Below are 26,748 nucleotides of genomic sequence, written 5' to 3'. Positions count from 1 at the left end.
TATGACTGCGGAAGATAGGGTACCATTCCCTAAGGTAGGCAGTTTTGAACCAGAGGTGTTGCAGAATTTAAGGATTAGGATATGTCTGTTAAAATCCAGAAAAGAAAGGATCAGACACTCAAACTGTTTACATTTATGGAAACAAGAGGGTGATATACAGAGGGAACTAGCTCACACAGCCGGTTCTAAACCTAGCAGAAAACTGATGGCAACAGCACCACCACCACCGTATATTGCAGAGGAGAAAGTGGCTACAGACAATGGCATACTAGTATATGATAAGAGTGAACTTGATAAATGTATTAATACTAATGCTAACCCGTGCAAGTTGTACCCCATTTTAAACCTCCCTCAGGACTACGAACAAGAAGATGAGCCCAGCACGATATCGTCACTCTCTCTAGCAGCCACCATACAAGACACTCAAGTGGGCACGGCCCAACCAGTAAGAGCAGTAGCAAAGGCCCCTAGTGGAGGGACAGGTGAGGTCGTGTCCACAGGTAAGTACGGTACTGTACATTATGCAGAAACAATAGCACCTCACATTGTAGAGTCAATACAAAACGATGTAATTGAACTAAATCCTCTCAGGGTGATCGCAGTCCCCAATGGGAAGACTGACGCTCAGGGAGACACTCCCATCAGAAACAGTGCTATGCATTGTCCCTGGTCCCGGACAGAATTGAGAACAATTATGTCTGAATTTCCCGATCCCAGAAAGGATCTAGCCGCATGTCAGAGGTTTATTAGAGAATTAGGTAACTCCACCGAACCTACAAACAAAGATTGGCAAACAGTGTTAAGGGCATGTTTACCCTCCAATATTGACCCCGTGAAATTCATTGCTGATTGTAAATTAGACGCAGAAGTACCTCTCACTGATGAATACAATCAGGAGAATGTGCGACAGATCAACCTGCAATTAGGTGTATATTTCCCTACTGTTGTCAAGTGGAATAAAATCTTTTCCATTAGACAAAAAGAAGGTGAAACTGCATCTGAATATTTCCATCGAGCACTGCAGGAAATGGCTAGATACACTGGGATCAAAGACATTAAAGATAATGTACATCATAGGGAGGTAGCTGTGTCCGTATTAATGGACGGGTTAAAAGAAACATTAAGAACCAGGGTACAAACCACTCAACCTGGCTGGAGAGGTATCTCGTGGCTGCCTTAAGAGAGTCCGCTATTGAGCACGATCGGAACATCATTAAACACAGGGAGTAACAGGGGGATAAGCTGTTGACAGTAAGTATACAAGCCCTTACAACAAGGCCGCATCAGCCGAAACCCCAGACCCCTGATGGTAAGTCGTATGTAGTAAAATGTTATAAATGCCAGAAGGAATGTCATTTTGCACGAAATTGTAGGTCTGTAAGCACACATAAGGTATATCGACCCCCTAGACCAGAACACGAACCACATTATGATACACGTAATTGGGATCAGGGATCGCAGAGGAGAAGTTATGAACCGCATGCAGGGGAAACAAAGAGGTACCCACCAAAGAGGGACTGGCAGGTCTCTGAAAATTCGCAGTTACCTCCCTCACATATTGTAGCTGCCAGCGCGCTGCGGGAGGGTCACCACATACAATAGGGGTGGGGCCACACCTGTAGTCTGCAGCCAGTGAAGTTAATTGCTAGCCTTGGTAGTGAACCTGAGGTCACAGTTGATGTAGCTGGTAGATCACTACCTTTTCTTGTAGATACAGGGGCGGCCAGGTCAGTGTTAAATTCAACGGTAGGTATGAAAACCATGGATAACACAATTTCAGCAATGGGAGTAACAGGAATAGTGCAACACTACCCTTTAAGTAGACCAGCGGAGATTATGATAGGGCCTTTGCAGACTAAGCATTCCTTCTTGCTAGCAGCATCGGCTCCGACTAATCTACTTGGTAGAGATTTATTGTGTAAGATGAGGTGTGTCATATATTGTACTCCTGAAGGTGTTTTCTTAGATATACCCGAGAATCACGTTTAGGAAGTGCAGGATATGTTAGACTCCCCACAAAGGTTAATGTCACACTCTGCTGTTATAGACAAGTGTCCATCCAAGGTAGAGGAAATGATCTCCCAGATACCGGAATCCCTCTGGACCAAAGATGGACAAGACGCTGGATTAATGGCAAATGTAGCTCCTGTAGTAGTGCAAGTAAAAGATGGTAGGATAGCTCCAAAAATCCCACAGTATCCTCTGAAGCCAGAGGTGGAATTAGGAGTGTACCCAGTCATAGAGCGTTTGCTACAACAGGGCATCCTAGTTAGGATGTCCAGCACTGCCAATAGTCCCATCTTCCCTGTGAAAAAGAGTGGGGGGAGGGGTTACAGGCTAGTGCAGGATCTAAGGGGGATAAACAAAATAGTTGAGAGCCAATTCCCCATAGTGCCAAATCCAGCTGTCATCCTTATGCAAATTCCCCCTACTGCAAAAATTTTCACTGTCATTGACCTCTGCTCCGCTTTCTTTTCGGTCCCTCTGCACCCTGACAGCCAATATCTGTTTGCATTCACATACAGGGGAGTACAGTACACCTGGACTCGTCTCCCCCAAGGTTTCATTGACAGCCCAATTATTTTCTCCCAGGCTTTGCATGACTGTTTACAGTCCTTTCAACCTGAAAGCGGATCAGTATTAATACAGTATGTAGATGACTTACTGCTGTGTTCTGATTCACTCGAATCGTCCTTGAGAGACACGAAACAGCTTCTGTTTCACCTTTCTGATATGGGACACAAGGTTTCAAAGGACAAGTTGCAGTTATGCCAGACCAAGGTAAAATATTTGGGACATTGCTTGACACAAGGACTCAGACACCTCACCGCTGATCGAATACAGGCGATTCGCGACATGACTCTGCCACAGACCAAGCAGCAGATCTGCACTTTCCTTGGAATGTGTGGGTACTGTCGAAACTGGATCCCAGGGTTCTCCATACTGGCTTTACCTTTACAAGAAATGGTCTCCACGAACAAACCATATCGGATCTCTCACACAGAGGAGTCTGAACTGGCATTTGAGAGACTTAAACAATGCTTATCACAAGCGCCTGCATTAGGCATGCCAGAATATGGGAAACCCTTTGAGTTATACGGTACGGAAAGTGCTGGGTGTGCGGCAGGTGTCTTAAATCAGAAACATGGTGATGCCAGCAGGCCGGTAGCTTAGTACAGAGCACAGTTGGACACCGTAGCGCGGTCTCTCCCCACATGCTTGCGAAGTGTTGCAGCGATAGCTTTGCTAGTGAGTAAAAGCGAAGATGTAGTGCTAGGACAGAACCTGACAATCCATACACCCCATGCAGTGTCAGCCTTACTGAATTCTGCCAAACCAGACATGTCTCATCAGCACGGTTTACAAGGTGGGAATTAGCACTAATGGCCCCTGTAAACATCACCATAAAGAGATGCAGCACACTGAATCCTGCAACTTATTCCCCAGGTGTGCCTGGACAGGCACAAATGGTGGAGGATGAGAATGATGGTGCAGGATTTAGTATAGACACTGACACACATGATTGTATGGAATATCTGAACCAAACTTTCACTGCAAGACCCGACATTAGTGACAACCCACTGGAAGGCGTACATTTTACTTTTTACACTGACGGTAGTTGCCACAGACAGACGGACTCGGGAGACTTGTGTACTGGATACGCAGTCGTAGATGACAGAGGTACCATAGAAGCAGAACCCCTGGGCCCATCGCACTCAGCACAAGTCGCTGAGCTGATAGCCCTAACTAGAGCGTGTGAATTGGCTAAGGGTAAGTCAGCCAATATATATACAGATTCTAGGTATGCTTTTGGAGTAGTGCATGATTTCGGGGCCCTATGGCACCTCAGAAATTTCATGACGGCAGCTGGCACACCTGTAGCGCATGCATCCCACATAAAAAGGCTTCTAACAGCGATACAAGAACCTGACAGAGTGGCTGTTATCAAGTGCAAAGCCCACACTTACAGTCAAGACCCAGTGTCACTTGGTAACAGCCGAGCAGACGAAGCTGCTAAATCAGCAGCCAGCACCCCCATACGAACAGATATCACATCACTGATGGTATTCAACACTGTGAATACACAAAAATTAAGTGAAATGCAAAATTTGTGTTCTCCACAGGAAAAGGCAGTCTGGAGGTCAAAAGGGTATGGCCAGGAGTCCTCAGGACTCTGGACAGATGGACAAGGTAAGCCAGTAGCCCCCAGAGCATATCTTCCAAGCTTAGCTGAGGTGGCACATGGTCTGACTCATCTTGGCAAAGAGGGAATGTGTAAACTGGTAAGAGCCTACTGGTGTGCGCCAGGATTCTCTTCTCATGCGGCAATGACATGTCTTATCTGCTTGAGAAAGAATATTGGAAAGTCAATACCAACAGAACCATCCCATATCCCGCCAACAGACGGCCCTTTTCAGGTAATACAAATTTATTTCATACAGTTACCACCCTGCAGAAATTTAAAATATGTGTTAGTCTGTATTGATGTGTTTTCAAATTGGGTAGAAGCATTTCCGTCTGCCACAAATACAGCTACATTTACGGCAAAGAAAATTGTGCAGGAATTTGTGTGCAGATATGCTATCACTAGGATAATTGAGAGTGATAGGGGTATTCATTTTACAGGTGAAGTCTTTCAAGTTATGTGCAAACTGATGGGAATTAATAGCAAGCTGCATACTCCGTACCGCCCACAGGCGAGTGCGAAGGTGGAAAGAGTAAACAGCACTATTAAGAACAAGCTGAGCAAAGTGATGGCTGAGACTGGATTGTTGTGGCCAGAAGCTTTGCCGCTTGTATTGTACAGCATCAGAACCACTCCCAGGTCCCCCCTTAATCTATCACCCTTTGAGATTCTTTTTGGTCAACAACCCCATGTAATGATTGACCCCCAGGATGATTTGAAATGCAATAATGAAGTGACTGTGAAATATTTGGTTAGGATGAGCCAGCAGCTGAGGAATCAGAATAGAAATCTAAAGCTGGTGATTCCTGACCTACCAGACAGTAATTGTCATGACATTGAACCTGGGGATTATGTAATGATTAGAAATTTTCTACGCTCAGGTTGCCTCATCGACAGGTGGGAAGGACCGTACCAAGTCTTACTGACCAGCACTACAGCATTGAAGGTTGCCAAGAGAGAGACTTGGTTCCATTCGTCCCACTGTAAGAAGGTCACTGACCCAGAGAGATCCAGTGACAAAGAGCAGACTGTAGAGAACATCGTATCATTGGAGTGTCTGTTCCGGGAAGGTTGAGACGGCACCTGAGCACTGAGAACAATAAGACCGGAGGCGGTTGTCGCACCAGTTTTCTTCTTCCCTTTTATTATTTTCTCCACCTCCCATTCCCCTCCTTTTCTCCCCCTTCTTATTCTTTTCCTCTTCCTTTAATAAGATGGACTTACCCCAAGAGACTGTGTTCCGGGTTTTCCTGTTGACCCTGTTGTTGACCAGAGCAGTCTGTTTCGGTGAGAGTACCAGAGAGGTCGAGAAAGGATCTGGAATGGGTTGTGATGGCAAGGATGGATTTGTAGAATTCCAAGAGCAACACAACCATCGAGCAAAGGCGAGTATCAGAAAACGATCTGGTAGTCATGAAACTAGAAGGCACTGTGAAGGGTTGTTAGCTGAGGAAAATTGTATTTGTAGGAACTGTGAAAACATAGTTGAGGATGGGTGCATACAGAGATGTCAGTCCAGCCTTAATATCAACATGGACCGTCATCCATTGAGTGATTATCACTCGTTAGTGGGTAAGGTCTTAAACCAGACAGAATGCTGGGTGTGTTCACAAGTACCTCAAGGTCAGCGCAAGTCAGGACTAGTACCGTACCCTTTAGCAATAGATGAGGTACTCGAATTACGGGGTGGGAGACCGGTGGACAAGAAATTTAATATTTCTAAGCCCCCTAGTTTGAAGCTCCACCAATATCATGTGGATAGATCCTTAGTGTGTTTCAACATTTCCAATTCCCGAAAGCCGGGAAATTGGGAAATGACATGGAACAACCAAACCATGACATTTTCGCACAGAGCTGATAGGACACCCGTAGATTCTGAACTTATACGCCAGATAACCAATAGTGGAAGGTATTTTCGGTATAGGTATACTCTAGGAAGTAAGACCATGCGAGTTGGAGAAGTATCACCAGGGTACTGTGCGCATATCATACAGCCTGATACGTGTACTGAACAGATGAGAAAAATAGGGATAGGATTTTTTACTTGGAAGGTTTGCAATATGGTAATGTCATATTCTGTCCCATATGTTCTCCCCGATGATGCTTATTTCATATGTGGGAGGAAGGCATATAAGTGGCTTGCCCCAAACTCAGAGGGATTGTGTTATATTGGAAGAGTGTTGCCAGAGGTTATGACCATAACTCATGATAAGATGAAAGACGTTCATCGCAGTGCTCAAGCTCCTTATACTCATACTCACTACGAACACATCGTTAAGAGGCACCTTATAGATAGGACAGAGCACACAGCCTCTGATTTGATCAATGAATCCACAGGGATTCAATTCCTACTCGCGATAGACATCACCCCTACCGCCAGAGGAATTATAAATTATAGGTATATTCATGCGCTAGCAAACCTGATAGATAATATCACCGAGATGTATGATGACACTTTCAGGTATACAGGAAGGGAATTGCAAGCTTACAAAACAGAACTGATACAGCACAGGATGGTCCTCAATTATATCACAGCGGTGACAGGCGGGTACTGTGTCACTTTGGCAACTCAGTATGGTATGAAGTGCTGTACGTATATTACAAACAGCACTGATGACCCAACCGAGGTCATAGATCAAAAGATGGACGATATCTTGCAGCTGAAGTGGGAGTTCCGAAGAAGACACAACCTTACCCTTACTGCTGTGGGTAATGAGCTGACTGGCTGGGTCTCATGGCTGAACCCACGCAATTGGTTCTCAGGTTTAGGAGATTGGGCTCAGAATGGTATTATGAGCATAGGAAAGTTCCTCCTGTGTATTCTGGGAATCATCGTACTCATTGGCTTGATATTTAAGTGTGTTCGAATTCTAACGCGGCGCAAGCACGGTACCAAAGTGATGAGTTTGAGGAGCGGGGGCATTGTTACAACAACTGATTTAATTTATGATCCATCAATAGAGACAATGTTGTGATAAGATATGATTCCACGATCCGTTTCTTTCACCCGTTTCTCCTTTGTTTTCCCTCAGCGAAAATTCATCCATCCAGAAAAGACTTTTGATGAACACTTGAAACAAAGATACATCCATCCGGAAAAGATTTTAATGGACACTCTAAAGATTTTAATGGACACTCTAAAGACTTTTAATGGACACTCTAAAGACTTTGATGGACACTCACAGCAAAGATACACCCACACGGACAAGACTTCAATCAACACCAAAGAACAACTGCACAAATGTTATGTAAATGTATTTGTGATACGTGTCTTATCTTCATCTCTACAACCTTCAGGTAGTGTCACACATAGTCGAAAGGTGATATCCACATATATTAGCATTCACATATGTTCCCTCTCCATGTATCATCAACTAAATGTGCACCCCATTTGTTGTAACCAGAAGCTGAAAAGAGCTCGGTAGAGTTTGTTAGCCCATTTACAGACCCTTAATATGGGATAAGAAGGATTTAGTGTATACTTCGCAATACCTCAAAGCTTATTTAGAACATATACGGCACGATGATACATGCCCCTCAAACATGGATTCATACATACATGCTTTTTACTATCCCACTAGGTCATACATTTCCCACCTACACCTCTCCTCCTTCCATCCGATTATCTGTAGGTAATTTGTATTGTAGTGTATATTTTTTTGTTTAATGTTTAGATAGTGGCAGTTATTGTTGACTGCCAAAGGGTGGACTGTCAAAGTCAAAAAATATTGTGATGCACACACACTGTACTAACGCCATGCACATGCCCGCTGCGCGTGCACTCAGTCCGCCGTGCGTGCACATAGCCGCAATTTGCGTATGATCGCTCCTGCGTTCCTGCACGTGATATGAGTATTTACGGCGGAGTTTGTGAGCGCGTAGAGGGTTATTAGAACATTACATATTTAACCCAAATAGCACACTATTTAGACATAACCCCATCGCACCACATCAGCAAGTATCACCAGTTTAAATGATTCCTGGACTGAGGGATTCGCCTTTGCATGATAGGAAGGGTCAGACTAAGGTTAGAAGGTGATGTCTAGTATCCAGCTGTAGGGTATTTCAAGAGTAATATTCCGGTGTTGGTTAGAGGAAGATCACATGTCCCAGCGTATAGTTATGTGCAAAAGTAGAATATAGTTACAAACTGTGTTTATTGTATATTATGTATGCGGCGGGAATCCAGAGGATACCACCCACCATAGCAGTTGGAGAAAGACATCGCCCACCTTTTCAAATCAACCTATGACCTTACCTGTAATGTGGAGACGCATCTCTGTGTCCAATGGAAAATGCGTTTACAGTAGCCATTGTATTGTGAATGTAAGTTGTATATAAAAAGCCTGTTCTTGCTGGGCCAGTCAGAAGACTCTGAACGCTTTCAACCTGATAGTAGAGGACTGGCCTAGGTTGCGCCTGCGAACGATTTTCACGTATGTACATTGACTGTAGCCATTATTCTGTTTAGATATCTTTTTAGCCTGTATTGTATAAATTGTACTGTTTTTCTAATTAATCCGCAGTGGCCTTAGAACCCTGTGGTTTTACCCCATATCGGTGTTGTGTCCTCATTTCTCTGCTAGGGGTTAAAGAGTATTATATTCACAAACTGCATAAGGTTTTAACGTGTATTGGTAAAGTGTACGCTCTGTGAGTACTTTATACCGACAGCGCTGCACCAAGTTTAAAGTGTATCATCATTGCAGTGCTTTGCTGCATAAGGTTTACAGTATAACATATCGTTGCATTTTATCACTAACAAGGTTTAAAATCTATCATCTGATTGTGTGCGCGCGGTGTGTACTTTGTACTCCCGGTGCGGCGTCTTGTACGCTAAATCCGTAAGCTAAAAGACTCTGTACGCAAATAGCGTACACAGTACATAGCGTGCGTATTCAGTCTAGCGGCCGCAGCGGCTCAATGGTAAAAGTGTAGTTGAAGGTATAGCTTTATGTTTAAAGATAATAATTGACATTATCACAGCGATACTTTTGTACCTGAAGACTAGCTCCCTATCAGCGCAGCTCCTACGCACTGGCAGGGAGCTACCCGTCGCTCTCAGGGTCGCAGAAGCTGCGTGTGATGTCACACAGCCATGGCCCACCCCCTGCATGGTCTTGGGGCAAGCCTGCATTGCCCGGACCGCGCCCCCAAAATGGCGGCCCAACGCCATTGACCCGCCCTCTCCTGCCCAGCGAACGCCTCTGCCTGTCAATTAGGCAGAGGCGATTGCTGGGCAGAGATGCTGATCGTATCTCTGGCATGCGCTGGCGCACTGTGGCGCCTGAGCATGCACAGTGCAGACCTGATTGCTCGCTGTGCGAAAACGCACATCAGAGATCAGGTCTGAATTAGCCCCTTTATTATTATTATTATTATTAGTAGTAGTAGTAGTATAGTAGTAGTAGTAGTAGTAGTAGTATAGTAGTAGTAGTATAATAGTAGTAGTAGTAGTAGTATTATAGTAGTAGTAGTATAGTAGTAGTAGTATAGTAGTAGTAGTAGTAGTAGTAGTAGTAGTAGTAGTAGTAGTAGTAGTAGTAGTAGTAGTATTACTACTACCATATGTCTTGAAAACATTGGAATATTACTGATGTGTTGATATTTGTCTTCACCGTCTGCCAGGGATACACCTTTGGAAAAGCTGGGGAGATCCTAACAAAGAGAATAAGACTTCTGACTTTCAAAGCAATTTTGAGACAGGTTTGTCACTCAGATTTCTGCAATGTAATTACTGTCTACATCATTTGCCTGTATTGCTTCTGCTCCTATATACAAATGCTGCTACTTGCCCTTCCCTGGTGTACAAGCATCTGTACAACTGGGCCAACATTGCTTCTTCACATATATGTAAATGTCGCTACATCCCCTTTCCTGTGTACAAGCATCTGTCCAACTGGGCCAACATTGCTTCTGCACATATATGTAAATGTCGCTACATGCCCTTTCCTGTGTACAAGCGTGCTTCTGAATGTGCAAGGACTGAGACGCCCACTGCATTTTTAGATGCATCATTGGACGCTCCATCAAAACTTACATCAGCCTTATTGCAGGTGCAAATTATCCATCTAAATATGGCCTCCTTTATGAACAATTCTATATCTGTGTATGCAATCAGTCAGCGGCATGACACTCCCATAACACACCCATAGTATGTAGGGGTGCATCCAGAACTAAATGATGGGGGGCACAATGACAGGGGAAGGATGGGGGGTGTTATTTGCTCTTGCCCCTGGGAAAGTGGGTGTAGCCTCACAACAGGATCTAGTTATGTGACCAGTGGTCAGGAGACTGTCGGTCACATTACCTCCCCCTACATCCCACCCCTTGAGAATCACGACAGTATGCATGCCCAAGAGGGACTATTCCCACTCGTGGATGTCCATGACACCCATAGAGTGGGAATGGAACCAATCCCACAAGGGGCTTGTTGCACTCGCGCCTCCCCCACCCTCCCAGCGTCCTCATTCCGCTGCCAGGATTACGACGGAGGTATGCTGTCCGCTGGTCTCCTGACCCCCAAACACACAATACACCCCCCCTCACAACAAGCCTGTGACCTCAAAAGGAATGCCGTATCCTTATGATGGGAAGAGGGTGGTTTCTTGGATGCGTGACGGGTGACAGGAGTGAGGGTGATGAGGAGATAGTGACGCTGTTGAGAGGCAGAAGATGAGGCAGTAGGTGATGGGGAGAGACAGTGGGAGACGGAGAGGGAGAGGGTGACAGTAAGAGGCAGTGCGTGATGTCAGGGAATGGGTGACGGGGATGCAGTGGATGATGCCAGGGAATGGGTGACAAGGGGCAGGCAGTGGGTAATGCCATGGAATTGGTGACAGGGGGAGGCAGTGGATAATGCGCCAGGGAATAGGTGACTGGGGGAGGTAGTGGATAATGCCAGGGAATGGGTGACTGAGGGGAGGTAGTGGGTGACACCAGAGGGAGACAGATGGTGATGTTAAGGAAGATGGTGAGAGGCTGTGGGTGACAAGAAAGAGAGGTGACAAAGAGAGATAGTGGGAGCAGAAGAGGCAGCGAATGACAGGAAATGGTGATGAGTAAATGCAATAAGTGACAGGGAAATGGAGTTACTGGGGAGGTAAGGGGGTGACATGCAGGCAGTAAGTGACAGAGACATGGGTGGTTAGGGAGAGACAAAGGCTGACAGGGAAATAGTGGTGACTGGAGAGGTAGTGGGTGACAGTGAGGCAAGGGGTGACATGGAGGCAGTGGGTGACAGAGGCAGTGGGTGGCAGAGAGAGTGCAAGGTTAACAGGGAGAGGAGGAGGGTGACAAGGAGATAGTGGGAGACTGGGGAGGCAGTAGGTGACAAGGAGGCAGTGGGTGACAGGGAGAGGTAGAGGGTGACATGGAGGCAGTAGTTAACTGGGGAGGCAGTGGGTGACATGGAACCATGAAACATGGACCACCCCTTAGTGCCCAGGACACTGTCCTGGATGGTGTCCCACTACAGGTGTTCAGGCTGCCACCCTCTGGGTCCCAGTACTCTGTGCATGGCAGAAGCGAGAAGTACAGACCGTGGTCGCGGGCAGGTAGGATGTCCAAGTGGCAGCAGCTGCTGGTGGCGGAAGCTGGATACAGGCTGCTGCCACCAGAGTCTGGTGCTTAGGCCTGGCCACCTCCCCATTGCCTCTGATCCCCATCCTCCAGCTGGGAAAAGCCAGATAATTATGGCGGAGGGGGGGGGGGGGGGGACAGTTGCCTGGGTGCCCCTTCCCCATGATTCACATTAGTCCCTGCCCCAGTGAAGCTAACAATCTGTATTAACTACGTCATGTACACACATTTACATTAAAAGAACCCCTGGCCGCACTTGTCCTCAAACTGCAGCCCCAACCTCTCCTGCTCTGCGCTGAATCGTCAACAAGCAGAAAAACACAATGCGGGTAATTCCAAGTTGATCGCAGCAGGATTTTTTTTTAGCAATTGGGCAGAACCATGGCCCTCATTCCGAGTCGTTCGCTCGGTAAATTTCATCGCATCGCTACGATTTTCCGCTTAGTGCGCATGCGCAATGTCCGCACTGCAACTGCGCCAAGTAAATTTGCTATGAAGTTAGTATTTTTACTCACGGCTTTTTCATCGCTCCGGCGATCGTAGTGTGATTGACAGGAAATGGGTGTTACTGGGCGGAAACAGGCCGTTTTATGGGCGTGTGGGAAAAAACGCTACCGTTTCCGGAAAAAACGCAGGAGTGGCCGGAGAAACGGGGGAGTGTCTGGGCGAACGCTGGGTGTGTTTGTGACGTCAAACCAGGAACGACAAGCACTGAACTGATCGCAGATGCCGAGTAAGTCTGAAGCTACTCTGAAACTGCTAAGAAGTTTGTAATCGCAATATTGCGAATACATCGTTCACAATTTTAAGATGCTAAGATACACTCCCAGTAGGCGTAGGCTTAGCGTGAGCAACTCTGCTAAAATCGCCTTGCGAGCGAACAACTCGGAATGAGGGCCCATGTGCACTGCAGGGGAGGCAGATATAACATGTGCAGAAAGAGTTAGATTTGGGTGGGTTATTTTGTTTCTGTGCAGGGTAAATACTGGCTGCTTTATTTTTACACTGCAAATTAGATTGCAGATTGAACACACCACACCCAAATCTAACTCTCTCTGCACATGTTATATCTGCCTCCCCTGCAGTGCACATGGTTTTGCCCAATTGCTAACAAAAATCCTGCTGCGATCAACTTGGAATTACCCCCAATGCGTGCAACAAACATTCCAGAACCACAACTGTCTACAGTAGCAACCTGACGCTCTACAGCTGCTATTACCGTAAGGCGTGGCATGCTGAAACTTGTAGTTCAACAGCAGCAGAGTTCTTGCAGATGAACGGAAACTGCATTAGGATATAATTATGGACTAATTGAAAAAAAAAAAAAAAGCCTTTAGCACACAAACTTTTAGGTTTAATCATATAACTGCAATATTGTGGAGCATGTGCTTTCTCCTGCTGGTGCCCTTTGCTGATGATGGGTTTTCCTTGGCGTTCCATTTACACAGCAGCGTAGATACTATTGCTCATTAAATATTAACTTGAGTTGTTTTAGTAACTGAAAACTCTTGCTAAATGCACACCAACAGGTACATTTACTAAAGCTTCTAAAACAGAGAATTGGTGATGTTGCCCATAGCAATCAATCACATGCTGTCTATAATTTCTCTATTGCCTTTTACAAAATGATAGACAGCATCTGATTGGTTGCTATGGGCAACATCACCAATTCTCTGTTTTAGAAACTTTAGTAAATTTACCCCCAAGAATCACCACCCTGCCACGCTAGCCACAATTATGGGGGTAATTCCAAGTTGATCGCAGCAGAAATTTTGTTAGCAGTTGGGCAAAACCATGTGCACTGCAGGGGAGGCAGATTTAACATGTGCAGAGAGAGTTAGATTTGGGTATGGTGTGTTCAATCTGCAATCTAATTTGCAGTGTAAAAATAAAGCAGCCAGTATTTACCCTGCACAGAAACAATATAACCGACCCAAATCTAACTCTTTCTGCAAATGTTATATCTGCCTCCCCTGCAGTGCACATGCTTTTGCCCAACTGCTAACAAAAATCCTGCTGCGATCAACTCAGATTTACCCCCTATATACGCAACAAGCAGTCAAGTATTTCATATATGTTAAGTTTGATTAACTTTCAAGAAAAAACAATACCTTATTGCACAGTGGCTGGGGCCGCTGCGGCCGCAGAATGCAATCCGTAACCTCTGTACCGTTTACACACTTTGCATACACAGACCCGTACTGTGTACGCACTTTGCATACTCACGCCGAATGGGCGTAATACGTCCACACTTTGCGTACACACGCTGACACGCTGTGAGCACAATGCAGCTACACGTGTGGCTGAAATACACTTTAAACCTTTAACAGAAATGGAATGCGACACCAGTAGTGTATGTTATGTTGTGGTCCAACGCAGCAACAAATATTTACTTAAAAGGGGTAAACACAGAATATACAACACTATTACAGAGAAGAAGCTACAACCAATGGATACATACATTTGTTCGCCTGCGCCACCCAGATCCGGTCCTCAGTCAATCTGGAAAGATGACCTTCAGAGAATAGACTAGGCCGGCCAGGAGGCTTGGCTTTTATACAATAGTTCAAAGCATGAAACAAAGGAAACTGTAATCTCTTCATCCATAGGTCAAGCAGGGCCGGCGCCACCATTAGGCAGCTTTAGGCAGCTGCCTTTGGGCGCTGGCCACTGGAGGGCGGCATGCTCCCATTGAATCCATTTTACAAAAAAAAAAAAATGTTACTAGGTTAGCCTAGCGGCGGAGGCGGCGAGGGTCCAGCTGTCACTCACCTCAACCCCAGCAGTGCATTGGTCTGTCTGCCTGGGCTGCCTGTTTGAATCCAAGCTCTAGTGCTTGAGTGAACACAGCAGCACTGGGATATCCTCCGTGCGCCCTCCCAGCCGACAGTTTCCTGTCTCTCCCCCGTCTGTTGCAGTGGCTGATCTTGAAGAGCGGAGCTGCTTCCCCTAGCCGCAGAGCAGCCATCATGCTAGCCGCAGCTACCAGACGTTTTCCTGATCTAGCGCTGGACACATACAGGTAGCCCCTGCGGATGACAGCTTCTGCCCGGGCTCATCACACATTGGTGAGCACTACTGGTTCACTGCTTCCGCCATTGCTGCTGCGAGCGTGCACATGGTAACATTGATCCTGGGCATGCCGCTCATTTGTTACACCCAGCTCCGTGGTATATAAACATGCTGAATATATTATGCTGCAGCAGTACAATGTGACAATACATTAAGGTAACCTAACCATTGTTATATTCTTCTCTGCTTGTACTATCATTTATATCATTCCTTCTCTACTATGCATAGGAGACCAAAAGTGGTACACATTTAGCGGGTTCGGTATGGATGAACGAAGGACAGGATGCCCAAAGTTTGAAATCCTGACGGGTGAATTTAGTATGCTAACCCCTGCCCCCTATCCCTAAGCTCCCCTCAGTGGTGCCTAACCCTAACCACCCACCCCGCTGCCTAACCCTAACCACCCACCCCGCTGCCTAGCCCTAACCACCTACCCCGCTGCCTAACCCTGCCTAACCCTAACCACCCACCCCGCTGCCTAACCCTAACCACCCACCCCGCTGCCTAAACCTAACCTCCCCCAGTGGCGCCTAAACCTAACCTCCTTTGTCCACTGCTTAACCCTAACCTCCCACCCCTCGTAACCTAACCCTAACACACATATATATATATATATACACACACTGTGTGTGTGTATATTGTGTGTATATATATATATATATATATATATATATATATCTACACAGTGGTCAAAGTGGGGCAGTATACGGCGGTATGGTATACCGCCACTTCTTGCACTGATCCGGAAATGCGGAACTGAAAGTGCAGCAGGAGGCGAGGGAAGTGGCCATCCTGCTGCACATGGTGCTCCCCGTCCCTGCGCGGCGGGCGGCGGCTGTGTAGAGCACTGTATTAGCTCACCGCCACCAGCCGCTCACCGCTGCCAGCCGCCCACCGCAAGCCGCCACCAGCCGCCCACCGCTCACCGCCGCCAGCCCACCGCTCACCGCTGCCAGCCACCAGCAACAATTGAGGTAATGTTCCCCTGCTGTCACCTCTCTCCCTGTCGTTACCGTCCCTATCCCTACTGTCACTCTCTCTCTCCCTGCTGTCACTGTCATCACTTTCTCTCTCCCTGCTGTCACTGTCGTCACTCTCTCTCCCTGCTGTCACTGTCATCACTCTCTCTCCCTGTCATCACTCTCCCTGCCGTCACTGTCATCACTCTCTCTCTCCCTGTCGTCACTGTCATCACTCTCCCTGTCGTCACTCTCTCCCTGTCGTCACTCTCTCACACTGTCGTCACTCTCTCCCCCTTTCGTCACTCTCTCTCCCTGTCGTCACTCTCTCTCCCTGTCGTCACTCTCTCTCCCTGTCGTTACTGTTGTCACTCTCTCTCCCTGTCGTCACTCTCTCTCCCTGTCGTCACTCTCCCTCCCTGTCGTCACTCTCTCTCCCTGTCGTCACTCTCTCTCCCTGTCGTCACTCTCTCTCCCTGTCATCACTGTCGTCACTCTCTCTCCCTGTCGTCACTCTCTCTCCCTGTCGTTACTGTTGTCACTCTCTCTCCGTCGTCACTCTCTCTCCCTGTCGTCACTCTCCCTACCTGTCGTCACTCTCCCTCCCTGTCGTTATCCTCTCTCCCTGTCGTCACTCACTCTCTCTCTCCCTCTCCCTGTCGTCACTCTCTCTCTCCCTGTCGACACTCTCTCTCTCCCTGTCGTCACTCTGGCTGTCCCTGCTGTCACAATTTCAGCTCATTCAGTGTGCTACAATGTGAATGTCGGCTCATTCAGTGTGCTACAATGTGAATTTTGGCTCAGTCAGTGTGCTACAATGTGAATATCGGCTCATTCAGTGTACTACAATGTGAATATCGGCTCATTCAGTGTGCTACAATGTGAATATCGGCTCATTCAGTGTGCTACAATGTGAATATCGGCTCATTCAGTGTGCTACAATGTGAATTTCGGCTCATTCAGTGTACTACAATGTGAATATCGGCTCATTCAGTGTGCTACAATGTGAATTTCGGCTCATTCAGTGTGCTACAATGTGAATTTCGTCTCATTCAGTGTGCTACAAGGTGAATTTCGGCTCATTCAGTGTGCTACAATGTGAATATCGGCTCATTCAGTGTGCTACAATGTGAATTTCGGCTCATTCAGTGTGCTACAATGTGAATATCGGCTCATTCAGTGTGCTACAATGTGAATTTCGGCTCATTCAGTGTGCTACAAGGTGAATTTCGGCTCATTCAGTGTGCTACAATGTGACTGTCTCATTCTGTGTGCTACAATGTGACTGTCTCATTCAGTGTGCTACAATGTGAATTTCGGCTCGTACCGTGTGCTATAAGGTGAAAGGGGCACCAGTACTAGATAGTATAAGGGGTTCTACTACAATGGATGCGCGCGGCATCCATTCACGCATTGGGAGAGGGCTGGGGGAAGCCCAGCACCGACGGAGGTGCTGGGCACGCCCCCAACAGTGACATCGCCGGCCACAGAGGCTCTCTATAGTAGCGTCTGTGGGCCGCACCGCCCCCTAAGATGACGTAGGCGTGGCCACGCTCCCTAATTTGCGTGGTCGCGCCCCGTTTCGGACGCGCACTCATGTGCCCCCGGAGTCCGGCACCCTGCCCCTTTTCACTTCTAGAGTGAACACTATAAGGCGATACACTGAGCACTTTTGGTGATATGTTTGTATAAATTGTCTTTTGGGGGCCCACTAACAGGGGCCCCCAAAAGACATAATTTTGTGTTTTTTGTTTTTCTTGTCATTTTTGTTTTGGTTGATAAAGCTAAATATTTATCTTACTTAAAACCCTTTAAGAGGTCAAAGAACACAGTACGCTATTGGCGTATGGAATACCGTAAGGGTACGCACGTTGCGTAACAATCGCTTAGCCGTAGTCGAGACGCTCAAGCGTCACGTTCGCTCACGGCCAAGGGATCACAGGCAGGCACGCTATTGGCTGCCGACTAACGTAATGATACGCTATCAGCGTAGCGGACGCTTGAGACCACGAGGAGATCACCAGCGGCGCAGACGCTCACAGTGTAAAACCTTTATAACTATACCATAAAACAGTGTATTATGCAGTAAACCTTGGTGTAGTGATAGGGTGTAAATGTAACACAGTGTAACCTTATTAACTTAAAAGCTGTTCGAGCGTCTCCGACGCTCTGAGAATACTTAAAAATATAAGAAATACACAGATACCGATCTTAGGTTCTAACACTTTATATGAACGTTCGTATCAAACAAAGAGGGATCTCTTTGTCTATGAACATGCTACATTAACTAAACTTTCAGGTTCTATCAAAGGGACCATAATCTACAAAATACATTATATGGTAAAAATATGTAACGATTGAGTCGCACGCTAGGCGCACATAAACTCTACCGTAAATGCGCATACCGTGCGCCTGCGAGTGCACGTAACAGCGGGTATGCGCACGCACGGGAGAGAGTACGCATGCGCAGCGCGGACATGTATGAGGTGCAAATATGGCAGTGTGCATCATGATATTTTTCTGACTTTGACAGTCCACCCTTTGGCAGTCACCAATAACTGCCACTTCCTAAAACATTTCAAAAAGAGAAAAATATATGTCATGTGTAAATACATTTCCATGGTTGGGTAAGGGAGGAGAGAAGAAGGTGTGAAAAGGGTATGACCTAGTGAGATAGCAGAAGCATGTGTGTATGAATCCATGTTTGGGGGGTCATGTATCACCGTGCCGTACGTGTTTTAAATCAAGCTTCGAGGTATTGCGAAGTATACATTTGAATTCCTTCTTATCCCATATTAAGGGTCTGTAGATGGGCTGTCAAACTTTACCGAGCTCTTTTCGGCTTTTAGTTGCAACAAAATGGGGGAGCACATTTTAGTTGATGATACATGAATGGGGGAATATGTGAGTGCTGATATCTGTGCCTGTATTCCCTATCGACTATGTGTGTGCTTTACCTGAAGGTTGTAGAGATGAAGATAAGAAACAATTATGGTAAATGCAGTGGTATTCTATGTCAGGTTAATGAACATTTGTCGGTTGAAGTCTTGTCTGGTGTCTGTTGAATGCAGTCTTCTTTGGGCTTTTGCCAAAAAGTGCGAGCAAAAAGCTTTGTCAATGTCCATAGACTTACAAAAGTGTTGGGCTAGCGTAAATTTAAAATTTCTAGGGAAACTGGGGGTCTATGGCATAGTTCATCAATTATCTGTGTACAAGGTTGTCAAAACTTCTTCTTTAATCCATCTGTTGTCTGTATACAGGATCGCCAAATTCCTCTTCCAAGTGGGTCTTTTTACCTTGGAGAAAAACAAAGGAGAAACGGGTGAAAGAAACGGACCGTAGAATCACATTTTCATCACATCATTGTCTCTAACGTTGGGTCATAAATCAAATCCATTGGAATTACAATTTCCTCACTCCTTAGACTCATTACCCTGGTACTACGTTTGCACTTCGTTAAAGCCTGACCGCATCTAAATATCAAGCCAATCGATATGACAACACCTAAGATACATAGAAGAAACTTCCCTACATCCATTATGACTCCTTGAGCCCATTCTCTTAAACCAGAGAACCAATTTCGCGGGTTCAACCATGACACCCAACCAGTCAGCTCATTACCCACAGCAGCAAGGGTGAGATTGTGTCTCCTGCGAAATTCCCACTTTAATTGGAGAATGTCGTCCATCTTTTGGTCTATGACCTCGACCGGGTCCTCGGTGCTATTCGTAATATAAGTGCAGCATTTCACGCCGTACTGCGTTGCCAGTGTGACACAATATCCACCTGTCACTACTGTGAGATAATTAAGAACCATTCTATGCTGAACCAGTTCTGTTTTATAAGCTTGGAGCTCCCTTCCGGTATACCTAAAAGTGTCATCATAAATTTCTGTGATATTGTCTAATAAATTTGCAAGCGCTGATATGTATCTATAGTTCAACACTCCTCTGGCGGTGCGAGTGAAATCTAACGCAAGTAGAACCTGAATCCCGGTGGATTCATGGATCAGATCAGAGGCCGGATGCTTCGTCCTTTCTGTCAGTTGCCTTTTAACGACGTGCTCGTAATGAGTGTGAGTATAAGGAGCTTGGGCACCACGGTGTATATCTTTCATTTTGGCATGTGATACAGTCATTACCTCAGGCAGTACTTTTCCAATATAACACAATCCTTCAGAGTTTGGGGCAAGCCACTTATACGCCTTCCTCCCGCATATGAAATATGCATCATCGGGGAGAACATATGGGACGGAGTAAGACATAACCATATTACACATCTTCCATGTGAAATCTCCTAACCCTAATTCTCCCATCTGTCTAGTACACGTATCCGTTTGTATGATATGTGCACAGTATCCTGGTGATACCTCTCCAACTCTCATGATCCTATTTCCTAGGGTATACCTGTATCGGAATTTTTTTTCTCTACTGGCTATGTGGCGTAAAAGCTCTGTATCTGTAGGCATTCTATCTGCTCTATATGAAAAGATCATGGTTTGGTTACTCCATGACACTTCCCAATTTCCCGGCTTTCGGGGATTGGAAATGTTAAAACATATTAGGGATCTATCCACTTGATATTGGTGGAGCTTCAAACTAGGAGGGCTGGAGATATTAAACCTCCTGTCCACCGGTCTCCCACCCTTTAGCTCAAGTACCTCCCCTATCGTTAAAGGAAATGGTACTAGCCCTGATTTGCTATGGCCTTGAGGAACTTGAGAGCATACCCAACAATCTGTCTGATTTAACACATTACCCACTAAGGAGTGATAGTCACTCAATGGATGCCGGTCCATGTGGATATTAAAACTGGACTGACATTTCTTGATGCACCCATCCTCAACTACATTGTCACAGAGCCTACAGATACAGTTTTCCTCAGCTAACAATCCTTCACAATTCCTTCTATTGTCAATGCTATCGGATCGTTTTCTGATACTCGCCTTTACTTGTTGATTAAGTTGCTCTTGGAAAACTACGCCTCCATCTTTGTCATCAGAACCCATTCCAGAACCTCTCTCGACCTCCATGGTACTCTCGCCGGAACAGACTGCTCTGATCAACATCATGGTCAACAGGAAAATCCGGATCACAGTCTCTTGGGGCAAGTCCATCTTATAGGAGGAAACGGAGAAGAATGAGAAGGGGGAAAGAAATAATTCGAGGGAGAGGGGATGGGAGGTGGAGAAAAACAATAAAAGGGAACAGGGAATCGACAACTGCTTTTGATCTTATGATTTTCAATGCTCAGGTGCCGCCTCAGTCCTCCTGAAACAGACACTCCAGTGATACAACTTCCTCTACCGTCTGTTCTTTATCACGGGAACTCTCTGGATCAGCAACCTTCTTACAATGGGACGAATGAACCCAAGTCTCTCTCTCGGCAACCTTCAATGCTGTAGTGCTAGTCAATAAGACTTGGTATGGTCCTTCCCATCTGTCAATAAGGCAACCCGTTGATACGACCTCACCTGTCCCTCCGCTAGGGGCCTTTGATACTAATCTTAAGTGTTGGGCCGTGCCTACTGTTGTTTCTGATAAGGTGGCTGCTAGAGAGAGCGCCGATATTGTTGCCGATTCGTCCTCTTGATCACACTCCTGGGGAAAGTTTAAAACAGGGTACAACTTGCACGGGTTAATATTTGCATTAGTTAACTTATTAACATTATCCTTAACATTTATACAGTTGCTAAGTGTTTGTTTGTTACACCCTAGTGCGTCATTCTCCGCAACCAATTTCTCTCCTGATATATATGGTGGCGGCGGTGCCGTGGCTATCAGTTTCCTGATAGGGTTAGATCCCGCCGCCTGAGCCAATCCTCTCTGTATTTCACCCTCCTGTTCCCATAACTGCAAATAATCATAATGTTTGATCCGTCTCTTTGTTGATTTAATGAGACATATCCTTCTCCTTAGATTTAGTAACACATCTGGGCTAAAGCTGCCTACTCTTGGGAACTTCTCCCCGTCATGTACAGTCATTCTCTCCCATTCATCACATAAACCCTCTGTGTGTGAACCGTATTTTTCACACATTACATACCTTGCCGACCCGATTGGTCGGTTTACTGAATCAACCCGAACCGAGGTTGATCGTCCCCTACCCGAACAACTGGCCCCCATAACTTGCAGGTGTTGCTTTCACTACCTCTGACCTTCAATCAGGGTCTTCAGCGAACCCTTACAAAAACCAAAATGTTCAAGATAGGCCAACGGTGGCGGTTTACCGAGTACCCCACTCACTCGCCCACTTCGACCAATACGCCCACACACTGCTCTAGCGCTGGCGTACTCGACCCAGGGCCCCTGCGACCTGAACCTCTATTTACTGGAACATGCGAGGGTGATCCGCAGAGCACTTACTCTTTCCAGTAACTATTGGTTGCTGGATAGTTCCTTAGTGACCAGCGAACTTCCCTTAAAATAAAAAAAATTACACAAATCACGTTAGAATGTACAAATAGTGTTTATGACCCCTTTCGTACACAAATGGCACTGGGTCAGATTACTAACTAATGCACACAATTACGTGCGGTACAATCGTTCAGCACATAAGCAACTAATCTTATGTGCGGAGCGACCAACGGAATCGAAAATTGCGGCTGCGAATTCCTTCAGCATGAGCTTTTACTGGCCTATATGGGTTCTGCACCAACCCCCTGGGTTGTGCTCTTTTCTCTATTTATAGCGGACTTCCTTGTCTGCTGTACCTGGACCTCCTGGTCTGTTCTGGACCTCCTGGTCTGTGCTACAGTATGACCTCCTGGTCTGCTATACTCTAATGCTCTTTTTTATGTTTAACAAGGGATGCCTCCCTAGCCACTATGCACGTCACTTACATGTATGTACCTCACCAGAACTCGACTTCTTGTGGTTCAACCTCAAAAATTGTAGAACTTATATATGCAAACACTCACTCACCACATGTACACTTTTCTTTTGTTTCTATTTCTTTCTATTTCTGCGCAGAAATTTCTTTCCTTTAGACCAGATGAGTTGTAAATTGGAGAAGGATCTATTAGCTTAAATTTCGGACACTAAAATTGACTTGCGCTATTTATCGCGTTGTCACCTTTTCGCCTGTTAAAATAATACTATCGTGTGATTTGAGTTATGTGGGCGTACCCGGACGCTCCGTTGCGTAATATACGCTGCGTGCGTCGGCCTTTGGGTTGCGTACGCGAGTCTCAGCCTTTTGTTAAAGACACGTGTACGCAAAGCAGATATCCACCGTAACACAATTAACACGTTTATCAATGTAGATGATTCTCAATCATCTACCGAGCACCACACAGATCTCTCCTTGTATCTTTAGGCAAAGCTGTGTGCGTGCTTTACAATTTACCCCTTAATGTATTACTTTTACTTTTTTTTTTTTAACTGTTAATAGCGACAAATCTCTCTTAGCACGTTTATCAATTATAAAATGGCAAACAGGAGAGTGATATGAAAACACACGAATGAAAAGAAATGCAGATATATGTGCGTGCGTACGCAAGACAGAAATAAACAGTTTTAAAAGACACTAGCGTGTTGTTCTTACCTCCGGTTCCGGATTCCCTCAGCACCCTTTACTAAGCGAAGCAGACGCTTATCCAGGCAGCACTACGAGGAATATGATCTCCCGCCCTTTGCTGATGGATAATGTCTGCTGAAATTACCTAGTACAGATATGTGAAGGACGGACGAGCAGCCAATTGATAAAGCTAAATATTTATCTTACTTAAAACCCTTTAAGAGGTCAAAGAACACAGTACGCTATTGGCGTATGGAATACCGTAAGGGTACGCACGTTGCGTAACAATCGCTTAGCCGTAGTCGAGACGCTCAAGCGTCACGTTCGCTCACGGCCAAGGGATCACAGGCAGGCACGCTATTGGCTGCCGACTAACGTAATGATACGCTATCAGCGTAGCGGACGCTTGAGACCACGAGGAGATCACCAGCGGCGCAGACGCTCACAGTGTAAAACCTTTATAACTATACCATAAAACAGTGTATTATGCAGTAAACCTTGGTGTAGTGATAGGGTGTAAATGTAACACAGTGTAACCTTATTAACTTAAAAGCTGTTCGAGCGTCTGAGAATACTTAAAAATATAAGAAATACATAGATACCGATCTTAGGTTCTAACACCTTATATGAACGTTCTATTTGCAAAAGAATAATACAATACAAGTCATACACTACCAATATAACATAGACTAACTAACCAGATAACTACACATGAAATACAATAACAGTACAATAACACTTTAAGAGGAAAAGAGAGAGAAAGAGGAGAAGAGAGAGAGAGATATGGCTCACATTAACAATAAAGACAATATGATTGCGGAGAAAATTTACGCACAAAGGAAACAATCGCATGCGCCTTTCTGAATATCCAGCTCCCGATTATCAGTGATTAGAACCGTTGAAGAGAGTGAGTTGGATCAGATCGGCTTGTCTATTTATGCACCACACACAATACAATACAATGGTCCCTACAATCTCATTGTTCATTGGACACAGGAATTCGTCTTCGCATTATAACAAAAGGTCATAGGTTGATTCATACAGGTGGGCTGTGACTATTTCCAACTGCTCAGGTGGGTGGGAAACTAGGTTTCCCGCCGCATGGATAAGTGAGTGCAAATAATAGTAGAAGTACATAAACTTCTCATGTCCATAACTATTCGCACGAGCGATTAATCCGCTTCAGACCAACACCGGAATATTGCTAATTAAATACTCTTCCGATGGATACTAAACACCACTGTATAACCCATGTCTGACCCTTCGTATCAAACAAAGAGGGATCTCTTTGTCTATGAACATGCTACATTAACTAAACTTTCAGGTTCTATCAAAGGGACCATAATCTACAAAATACATTATATGGTAAAAATATGCAACGATTGAGTCGCACGCTAGGCGCACATAAACTCTACCGTAAATGCGCATACCGTGCGCCTGCGAGTGCACGTAACAGCGGGTATGCGCACGCACGGGAGAGAGTACGCATGCGCAGCGCGGACATGTATGAGGTGCAAATATGGCAGTGTGCATCATGATATTTTTCTGACTTTGACAGTCCACCCTTTGGCAGTCACCAATAACTGCCACTTCCTAAAACATTTCAAAAAGAGAAAAATATATGTCATGTGTAAATACATTTCCATGGTTGGGTAAGGGAGGAGAGAAGAAGGTGTGAAAAGGGTATGACCTAGTGAGATAGCAGAAGCATGTGTGTATGAATCCATGTTTGGGGGGTCATGTATCACCGTGCCGTACGTGTTTTAAATCAAGCTTCGAGGTATTGCGAAGTATACATTTGAATTCCTTCTTATCCCATATTAAGGGTCTGTAGATGGGCTGTCAAACTTTACCGAGCTCTTTTCGGCTTTTAGTTGCAACAAAATGGGGGAGCACATTTTAGTTGATGATACATGAATGGGGGAATATGTGAGTGCTGATATCTGTGCCTGTATTCCCTATCGACTATGTGTGTGCTTTACCTGAAGGTTGTAGAGATGAAGATAAGAAACAATTATGGTAAATGCAGTGGTATTCTATGTCAGGTTAATGAACATTTGTCGGTTGAAGTCTTGTCTGGTGTCTGTTGAATGCAGTCTTCTTTGGGCTTTTGCCAAAAAGTGCGAGCAAAAAGCTTTGTCAATGTCCATAGACTTACAAAAGTGTTGGGCTAGCGTAAATTTAAAATTTCTAGGGAAACTGGGGGTCTATGGCATAGTTCATCAATTATCTGTGTACAAGGTTGTCAAAACTTCTTCTTTAATCCATCTGTTGTCTGTATACAGGATCGCCAAATTCCTCTTCCAAGTGGGTCTTTTTACCTTGGAGAAAAACAAAGGAGAAACGGGTGAAAGAAACGGACCGTAGAATCACATTTTCATCACATCATTGTCTCTAACGTTGGGTCATAAATCAAATCCATTGGAATTACAATTTCCTCACTCCTTAGACTCATTACCCTGGTACTACGTTTGCACTTCGTTAAAGCCTGACCGCATCTAAATATCAAGCCAATCGATATGACAACACCTAAGATACATAGAAGAAACTTCCCTACATCCATTATGACTCCTTGAGCCCATTCTCTTAAACCAGAGAACCAATTTCGCGGGTTCAACCATGACACCCAACCAGTCAGCTCATTACCCACAGCAGCAAGGGTGAGATTGTGTCTCCTGCGAAATTCCCACTTTAATTGGAGAATGTCGTCCATCTTTTGGTCTATGACCTCGACCGGGTCCTCGGTGCTATTCGTAATATAAGTGCAGCATTTCACGCCGTACTGCGTTGCCAGTGTGACACAATATCCACCTGTCACTACTGTGAGATAATTAAGAACCATTCTATGCTGAACCAGTTCTGTTTTATAAGCTTGGAGCTCCCTTCCGGTATACCTAAAAGTGTCATCATAAATTTCTGTGATATTGTCTAATAAATTTGCAAGCGCTGATATGTATCTATAGTTCAACACTCCTCTGGCGGTGCGAGTGAAATCTAACGCAAGTAGAACCTGAATCCCGGTGGATTCATGGATCAGATCAGAGGCCGGATGCTTCGTCCTTTCTGTCAGTTGCCTTTTAACGACGTGCTCGTAATGAGTGTGAGTATAAGGAGCTTGGGCACCACGGTGTATATCTTTCATTTTGGCATGTGATACAGTCATTACCTCAGGCAGTACTTTTCCAATATAACACAATCCTTCAGAGTTTGGGGCAAGCCACTTATACGCCTTCCTCCCGCATATGAAATATGCATCATCGGGGAGAACATATGGGACGGAGTAAGACATAACCATATTACACATCTTCCATGTGAAATCTCCTAACCCTAATTCTCCCATCTGTCTAGTACACGTATCCGTTTGTATGATATGTGCACAGTATCCTGGTGATACCTCTCCAACTCTCATGATCCTATTTCCTAGGGTATACC

At 45.4% G+C, this 26,748-nt stretch overlaps 1 protein-coding gene across 1 annotated transcript in view; it reads left to right on the top strand.

Annotated features, from left to right (window-relative positions):
* Positions 1–26,748, top strand: part of LOC134929556 (ATP-dependent translocase ABCB1-like) — a 270,024-nt gene that overhangs the window by 160,940 nt on the left and 82,336 nt on the right. The window contains exon 16 of the mRNA XM_063925150.1: positions 9,815–9,892. Coding sequence (XP_063781220.1) covers positions 9,815–9,892 — 78 coding nt within the window. The remainder of the gene's footprint in view (positions 1–9,814; positions 9,893–26,748) is intronic.

Source organism: Pseudophryne corroboree, chromosome 5 (assembly GCF_028390025.1).
Source record: "Pseudophryne corroboree isolate aPseCor3 chromosome 5, aPseCor3.hap2, whole genome shotgun sequence".
Taxonomy (NCBI): domain Eukaryota; kingdom Metazoa; phylum Chordata; class Amphibia; order Anura; family Myobatrachidae; genus Pseudophryne; species Pseudophryne corroboree.
Note: the sequence above shows the minus strand (reverse complement) of the source record. Positions and strands in the feature narration are given on the sequence as shown.